Source organism: Homarus americanus, unplaced genomic scaffold (assembly GCF_018991925.1).
Source record: "Homarus americanus isolate GMGI-L3 unplaced genomic scaffold, GMGI_Hamer_2.0 scaffold12883, whole genome shotgun sequence".
NCBI lineage: Eukaryota > Metazoa > Arthropoda > Malacostraca > Decapoda > Nephropidae > Homarus > Homarus americanus.
Genome location: NW_024757360.1, coordinates 4,510 through 13,767, shown reverse-complemented (window position 1 = coordinate 13,767; position 9,258 = coordinate 4,510). Strand labels below are relative to the sequence as shown.

The window sequence follows — 9,258 nt, the reverse complement described above, 5'->3', positions numbered from 1 at the left end:
AATTTTCCACACATTACAGTATACGAGAGTAAATGAAGAGAAATTGGACAATCAGGCAACTGGTTGAGTGAATGTGCACTAGTGGAGACAAGTCTACTTGTTTTCAGTTAGTACAGTACAGTATAATCTTGATTTACGCGGTCAATTGAACCCGTGGAGGTTCGTAAAACGAGAAATGCGTAAACGAAATAACAGAAAATATGGGATTAATTTAAATAGAGGCTGGGCCAACACCCAAACTCCACTTTTTCCGACACAATATGTAATGTTGTAGTAAAAATAGTATCTTAATTTTATGATGGTAGTACACACATAATATAGAAGAGGAATATCAATAAGAGAATAATATACTGTACCAGGTAAAAGAAAAATCAAGGTTTAACACTTACGTTAGTAGAAGAGATGGCTGGGCACACAGGGACGGGGGCTGGTTCCGAGGCAGAGGGCAGATTAGTGGCCCTCAGGTGAATCACTATCACTATCCACCACAGATGTCAGGGCCTCCTTGACAAACCCTTCAAAGTCACCATCACTATCACTGACTTGGGATGGCTGTGGTTGTGGTGGGTTGCGGGTGAAGAAGTCGGTGATGTTACGCTGACGGCTAGCCTTGATGTGGTCGTGATACATCTGGATATACGGCTCCATAATTTGGTCTAGATGGTTATTGGAGACTTCATATCAGTGATTGACAGGGTCTTTGAAAAGGATGAGCCGCAAACTCGATGGCATCCTTTACATCACCATGTGTTAACGTCTGTTCTCGCTCTGCTGCACCACCTGCCTCTTCACTGACGTCATCATCTTCCAACATCTCGCGGGCAGTCACCTCAGGTTCCCAGATTACCTCCATGATGTCGTTATTGGTGGTCTCTGAGAAGCCTGCAGCTATAACACTTGCAGCTTCTCTTGCAAGGTCCACTGCCACTGCAACAGACATGAGCCTCACCACACACGCTGTTCTCTGCCTCCCACCTAGGATACCCTGCAACACACGCCATTCGTGATTAATTGTTGCCACAGACAGCTGCCCCTGATGCCTTTACCAAGAAATCAACAGCTTTCTTCGCTACATTTTCCAAAATTGTTTTACTCGACTTCATGCTCCGCCAACTTGTTCTGGATCTTGTCCTCGCCTCGCTATCTGTGCCACTCAGAAGGTTCCGGAACCCATCCTTGGTGTTGGTGTAGTCGTTCAGGAGCTTAAATTTCTTTCTGAGAAAGCAGCCTTCACGTTGCATATCAACTCCTGGTCCATGGGCTAGATTAACGACGTAGTGTTGGGAGGAAGGAAGACCACTTTTACACTGGGGTGACAATCCAACAGTAGGGCAAGTGTCCTGGTGCGTTGTCAAGGAGCAACAAATGTTAAATGCAACATTATGTTGCTGGCAGAATTTCTAACATCGAATGAAACAGTCATCAAACCAGGAGAGGGACAGACCAGTGAACATCCTCACGTGGTTAGTAGAGGACATTTAGCTTGGTCATGTCCATGTTTTTGTAGGCGTGTGACTTGCGGGCTATGTGGATCACCGACAACTTGAGCTTACAGGTGCCAGAGGCATTGGTGGTGAACAGGACGGTGATGCGCTCCTTCTGCAACTTCCGGCCCCAACACTTGCTGGCAGACTTGACAACGAAGGTCTTGGAAGGTAATTTCTTCCAAAACAGCCCGGATTCATCCATGTTGAACACCTGGTCGTCGGTGTACTGCCCTTCCTCCATAATTCTCGTAAGAATGGAGGAAAATCTATCGCCGCAGCACGCAAGACTTTCGCTTCCTTCACCAACAATGTTAATGTTCGTGATCTGCTTTTTTTTTAAACCCTTGCAGCCACCCAGAGGAAGCATTGAAGGGTTGGGCTCTGCACTTCATTTTGCGTACTGATTAAGAGTTCACGGGCTTAGTCCTGCACTACCCGAGTGTCGATGTTCCGTCTTGCCTGACGAATCAAAGTACTGTAGCTCACCAGTAAATTCTCCGTCTTGATCAGCACCTTTATTCTGACAATACTTCACCATTGAAGCACCTGCAGACTTTGTGATGCTCATGTGTTCTTTTTTCCTTGGCGGCATCCTTGATTGTAATAATCGAGATTCGTTAACCTATGCTGGTGCGCGGATCAACTTGTCAGGTTCCATTTTCTAATTCGGACGATTTTTATTTTACCAGAACTTAGGAGCCACCGTATCTTCTTGGGCTTGGGGCTGCTTGGTCCAGGTAATGCAAGGTTTTCTGGGGTGGTGGTCCAGCGGAAGCCATTGTTGAAAGATTAAGGGCACAAGAGAGAACAGTATATCATGGAGACTGTGAACAATGAGACTGTCTGCTAGGTCAGTGGTTCCTTCCCTCCCGTGGCTGGGCACGCTTATTACATACCAATCACAGCTAGCGGCGAGGGAGGTAAGGATGCCTGGCCCAATCACAGTCCGATACGTGATATGACGTCAGCGATAACGCAACAGCATATATTGAGCACCTCCCCTCACGCTTCTGCGTATGGTCAAGAATGTACCGCGTGAATAATAATTAGGGAGTCTGACTCTCTCACACGCCAATTAAATGATGCAATGAACCGCAGAATTTAAAATTGTCATTCTGGCAAGGTGCCGTGAAGACCAAACGCGTGAACAAAATCTGCGTAAATCAAGACTATACTGTAGTTAGTTTGAGGCATACATTACTGTATATGGTGATTTTCAAAGAATGATAACACACTGAAATCTTCTTTGTAGACTTAATAACATTGTTAAAGAATAATGATATACACTAGTAAAATATTTTAGCATACTAGTACAGTGACCCCTCATTTAACGAACGCCTCGGTTAACGAAATTTCGGTTAACGAACTGCCTTCCATAAGGATCTTCAATTCGGTTAACGAACAATTGTTAACGAATTTCTTACGAACCAACCTCAACATGTTTTTGCCAGACTGACCGCAACCAGCTTTAGTATCAGTCTGCCAATACATTAATCGTTCTAGGCTTAAATTCCTTACTATTTGTGTAAATATCAAGAAGTTTATACTATTCAATAATTTTAAAAGTTTAATATTCAATTTTTAGTCATTTAACAATTATTGAACATAAGTGAAGGTAAGTGACTAGTTTAATGCGCGCATCCAGCTTCTTACACAGCAAACAGGCGTTAGTCTCTCTCTGTTTTCACTGGAGGTAACATCTTGCTTGAGACTCTTCAACTAAACGCTATTTTTCTGTGTTTCCAAGCATATTATTGGTCATTTTGAAATATATTTTATATACAATAATATAATGCAGTGCAGTGTTGATTTAAAGAAAATAATCTTGAAATACACCAAGAGAACTAAAATTTTATGGGTGAAATGGTGCATGGGGTGACTCCTTCCACCCCAATGCCTTCTTCTTCCCTTCTCCTCCACCCCATTCTAATCCATCATCATCATCATCATCCAGGAGCCTTCACATACACACCTCAAAGTAAGTGAAGTTTTCTACCATTTTTGTTGAATTTAGGAAATTTTCAGTGAGTTGGAACCAATTACCCAAAAACCCTTTGAAACAATGGTTTTGGTTAACGAACTTTTTGGTTAACGAACGAATTCTGGAACGGATTGAGTTCAAGTAACCGAGGGGTCACTGTACTGTATTGTAGTGAAAAAACTCCATTATTTCAGCACGTTTTAATCATGCTTAGGGAAAATCTATGAAAATACAAAACAAATTTGTAACTTAAAATTTTTTAAAACAAATTTTCAGGAACCAGGGACTACCTGTACTGGACCCAATCAACCCATCCAAAGGGAATAATCTACCTCACTCACTGGAACAGTGATAGAGCTCATTACTTTTCTTTTAAAAACAATGAAAGATTGAGCAGATGCAGCATGCTATTGACAGTAAAGTACTGCACTAGTTAGCATGAGTTGGTGCACAACTGGGCATCTAGTAAGGTCACAGCAAATATATTTACATTTGCACAGCAAATCAAAATGGCTGAATCACTATGAAAACCATTCAGCCCATACCATTATTAATGACTGATGAAAGGTCACCCTCAATGAGAAAAAAAAATTAAATTGATATCCCTATTAGCCGGAACATGGTGCAGAGCACTTCCGGGGATGAGATTTCGGCTAACCAAACGACTTTCTCAAACCCAGAAAATTCCTTATCCCTGGAATCTTTCTAGGTTACTGGGAAAAGTTTCTGAGTGTCTAAACTAGACATCTTGCACAAACACACTAACCCACTTCCCCAGAACCTTTCTGGGTGCTGGGGATGTTTTCCTTGAGTCCACCAGAGTCCATAAATGCAGTTCTAATAATAGAAACTCCATTTCTTTGCAATAATAATCCAGAGTACTTTATCTAAAAGTTTGGAAATAAATATATTTAAAAATTAAAAATCAATATGATATGGCAGTGAATGAAGCTGTGTGTTACAGCAAAGACTGGTATTTTCCACTCCCATGAAGCTGTGGGGTATTAGTGGGTCTCGTGTAACTGACCTGATCTGACGCAATGTCCGGTGCAGGTAGGATGGGGGATTAGTGGTCTCATATTACTGACCTTCTGATGGAATGTCAGGTCACCCTTTCTTGGGTGTGGGATTAGTGGGTCTCGTGACCTACAAATGTCTTAAATAACAAAAAGCTAAAGTATTTTAGAGATTGTGATAAGTATAAGTATAAACGAGCAAAGTTGTATCCCTTCAACACTATGTTACATAACATTTTAAAATATGGAGGAACCAGAAAGGTGTGGGTGATTAGGGAGATGGAGTGAAAAGGAGTGTTGCTGGCCTCCTCAACAGCTGATATTTAACTCGCTACCATGCAGTCACACGTATAATTTTTCCTCCCACCACCACTTACAACCAACCAGTACCATACGTGTTACTAACATGTAGAGCGACTCTGTGGTGGTAAATATTAGTGGTGATGAATGTTGATAGTGATTATGGTGGGGTTGTTGGTGAGTTTTGGGGGTAGCAGTGGTGAGTGTTGGTGGTGGTGAGTGTTGGGGGTGGTGGTGAGGTTGGGGTGGTGGGTGAGGCTGAAGGTGGTGGTGAGTGTTGGTGGTGGGGATGGTGAATGTGTGTGTACCGGCCCATCTGCGAAGTCGAGTCAGTCGCCACTCAACCCTTAACATGGAGGGAAATATCGAGCAACGCTTTACCATCAGACTTTGCTTCAGACTTGAAAAAATGGTACAGAAATTCATGAAATGATCAAGGAAGCCTAAGAAGATGAAGCAATGACCAAGGCTCAAGTTTTCAGTTGGCAGAAGCACTTCAAAGAAAGTTCCTCTGAAAATAAGCATCATTCTGAATGACCTTCCACTGAGAAATGATGAAAATGTCCATAAAAATTACCAGCTTGCCCATGAGTAACATAGGGTGATCATGTGTAAGATTGCCGAGCAAATGGACCTCTCAAATGGAAATGTTAACAGAATTCTGACTGACGACCGGCAATTGGCTGCTTCATCAGGACAACCCACCTTCGCACACTGCCCTCTCTTTGAACGATTTTCTGGTGAAGTACAGCATCCCAGTGATCCCCCACCCTCTTAACTCTCCAGCTCTGGCTCCCTGTGACTTCTGGCTGTTTCTGAAGTTCAAATTGAACCTCAAGGGGAGAAAGTTCATGGACAGAATGGAGATCCAGGACACATTGCACAAAATGCTCTCCAGCCTCACCAATGAGGCCTTCCAGATCTGCTTCCAAAAGTGGGAGGAGCGGATTTAGTGCTGCATTGAGGCCCCTGGAGAATATTTTAGGGGTTACTAAAGTTTCACTGTAATATTTTGAAAAATAAAGATTTTATAAAGCAAGTCAGGGAACTTTTGGATCACACCTCTGAGACTTAAACAGTTCTACCAGATGACAAAACCGATTCATGAAAATTTTCACATTGCTGATGGAATAATTCCGATATGAAGATGGCTGATTTAAACCTTCCTGTTAACCAGCCAAAACACAGGCAAGAGGACTTTGCTCTTCCCTTAGAGAGCATGTGAGTTCAAGGCACAGTCCAACACAGAAGCATTGACAGAGAAAAGAATGGATAACCTATGCTACACTGCCTTGAAGCCAAGAAGACCTAATCTAACTTAACCTAACCTACCCACAGCAGACATAGTCAAACACATAGCCAGTCTGTCTAACACATTAAATTTTCTGCTCAAACTCAAAACTTTCTTGATCCTCTTTCCAGCAAACTCACTTCCCAGTTACTACGATGGAGTGGGGAGAAGAAAATCACAAGTGTGATAGTGTATTGGATGGGAAATGACAAGAAAATTTATATGGGTTAACAAACTCATTATTATTAGAAGTTGATGTGTTGCAAATTAGCAACTGGTATACTTTTACCAATTTGTGGTTATTTGGAACTCAAAAAATTTACTCTCCTATATGGAGGGATTACTGTCATGTATTTCAAGCACGTACAGTATATTGATTAAATAAGACTGAAATGTTCATGGAGAGTTAAGACCAAAATAAGGATAATTAAATTAAATTTCACCAATTACAATTCTTCTTTTTCTAACGATAAAACAAGCTTTAGATACAATTACAATGTTTAACTAACACTAAGTGGGGTTTAAGTCAATAATAAAATTCTTTACCACCTGAAGACAGAAATATTTTGTTACACAGTACTGTACTTCAACAATAAAATTCTGATTACAATGGATAGACTCTAAGAACCAAATTCTTGTGTCAGGTTGAATTGTCTTGAACTCAAACGATCCTCGACCATCCATGTGAAGATAATACTGTAAACAGAAATGTTTATGTATAAATATCCCAGATGCTAGTTTCATGCAAGCACTTCATACTTATTAATCTTTGCACTAATCAACAGCAATAATATTACTTGTTGCAGTCAGTCTGTATTAGGAGGAATTACAGTTTTAATTTTTACAAGAAATCAAAGAACATAAATATTTATCAGTTCTAACCTCATGGTGTTTCCAGAGACTTTTGCGATGTGACACAGTGAAGAGGCTGATGCCAACTTGTCTACAATACTGGTACATGCCATCTTCAACATCAACACTGACAGCACTGGTGCACTCATCCAGTATGGCAAATTGAGGTTTGTGGTAGAACAGACGTGCCATCTAAAAAGATAAAATATTAAATTATAGCAATACTGTACAATAGATGTTTATAAATGAAAATAAAATTGCTGAACTATCTACTAAATACTGTACAGTGAACCCTCACTTTACGCGGTCAATTGAACCCACGGCCCCATGTGAAAGCGTAAAGTGAACAACATAACATGGGATTAATTGAAATAGAGACCGGGCCGACCCCCAAACTCCACTTTTTCAGACACAATACCTCGTTGTAGTAAAAATAATTTCTTAATTTTATGATGGTATGCACACATTAATAATTAAGAGAAATATCAATAACATTAGGTTTTTAACACTTACATTAGTAGAAAAATGGCGGCACACCGGGGATGGGGGTTGGTTCGAACGAGCAGATTATTGGCTCACCTGTATCCTTGTATCAATTGTATCACTATCACCACAGAGGCTTGCAGGGCCTCTTTGTCAAACCCTCAAAGTCCATATAAGTCCATATCCTCACTATCATTATCACTGACTTGGGCGGCTGTGGTGGGTGGCGGGTGAAGAAATCGGTATGTTTGATGACTGGGCGACCTTGTGCCTGCTCGCTCTCACGTAAAAGGTACACACACGGAAAGTGAGCATTCCGTGTTTGGCGGGGTACCCATAAGCGTGGAAGCAGCGTAAAGTGGGACAGCGTGGGGTTGACTGTACGTTAATTTTCCATTTGGACATGAACTGTGACAAGTTAAATATAAACAACTTTGGTGCTTTAGAATTTAATTAAAAAATTATGATTTTGTTTATGATCACATTAAATGTCTTCTTCAGGATCTAGGTACACGATATTTCTCATGTTTAACGGGGACTACCTGCACAGCATACACCCTGAGATTAATTCTAACCTTGAGATGTATATTTCAGGAATTAAGTTATGTCTCAGGGACTACTTCCCCAAAAGACATATTTTCCACTGTACCCAGCCCATGCCAACCACATGTGCTTGTTATGCCATCTAGTGACCAACTGTGTAACTAACTAGTCACTCAATCACACTCATACCCATTCTGAGTGCAAGGCCTTAGTGCCTGACTACAGTACTTGGTTGGTAACACAAAGTTTTACACATTTCAAATGAAATTGGGACTTTTGTTTATGAAATGGTTTATTGTACTAGTCAGATGTTTGAAGGCCTGAAAATAGATGAATGATTGGAGAGTAGTGTTAATTTAGGTCGCTTAAAAGAACTTAAACCATTTTCACTCATTAATTACTCAATTTTTTTTAAGTTTTAAATGTAATCTTTAATGTAATTTTCAGTTAGAAATAAACTGTTAAATACTTTAAAAATGTGGACAGCCCTGCCGGTCCCATATCGACCTCTTGAGTCACATCAGAGCTCACCAACGAAAGGGACACCATTAATAACTCATATCATTGTCATAACTGGAGGATTGTCATACTCGTAAGACAGAAAAGTAGTAGTAGCAGCGTATATGTTAATTTCCACTTTAAAGACAAAAATTCTTTCATTTTGTCCTTCCTTTAAACTCATTTACATCCCCTGAAGAAGGTGTAGCTGCTGTTGATGTGCCCTCTCCTGTATGAATAACCACTTACTGCAATTCTCTGTTTTTCCCCTCCAGACAGCACATCCATCCAATCAGCAATTGCATTCCATCCACCTTCTCGGTCCAGTATGTGTGTGAGCTGCACACGACCCAAAAGTTCTCGTAAGCTTTCATCCGAGTACCCGTGTGCCTTCATATCAGAGTGCGAGTCAGGATAAATCACCTGTGGAAGTTTAAAACAAAACAATTTGAACAGAAGAAATATAATGTAAAGGCTACATAACTAAATTATTTTAAATGTTGCAAATTCATGTACAGTCAACCCTCACTTTACGCGGTCCCACATTCCGCTTCACGTTTAGGCGGTGCCCTGCCAGAACCCAGGATGCTCACATTCTGCGGTGGGTGTACCCATTTACACGGTGAAGTATAATTTTTTTTATTTAGCTCATAAAATTCATACAAATTATCCGGCCAGAATATAATTTATATTGCTGGAATTTTTACAATTTGATGATCATTTTGAATATAAACATCATAGATTTTGCATTAGACATACAAATTTTAGATATAATGTTTACTCTTGAGTAAATATGTTATCTTTGTG

At 40.6% G+C, this 9,258-nt stretch overlaps 1 protein-coding gene across 1 annotated transcript; it reads right to left on the bottom strand.

Annotated features, from left to right (window-relative positions):
• Nucleotides 1-6,512: 6,512 nt before the first annotated feature.
• Nucleotides 6,513-8,874, bottom strand: LOC121857452 (ATP-binding cassette sub-family D member 3-like; the record flags this gene model as incomplete). The annotated part of the gene is given in 3 exon segments (XM_042353507.1): nt 6,513-6,771; nt 6,958-7,119; nt 8,701-8,874. Coding segments are annotated over 3 exon segments (522 nt in total), but the record flags the coding sequence as incomplete, so codon positions are not given.
• Between the last annotated feature and the right edge of the window lie 384 nt (nt 8,875-9,258).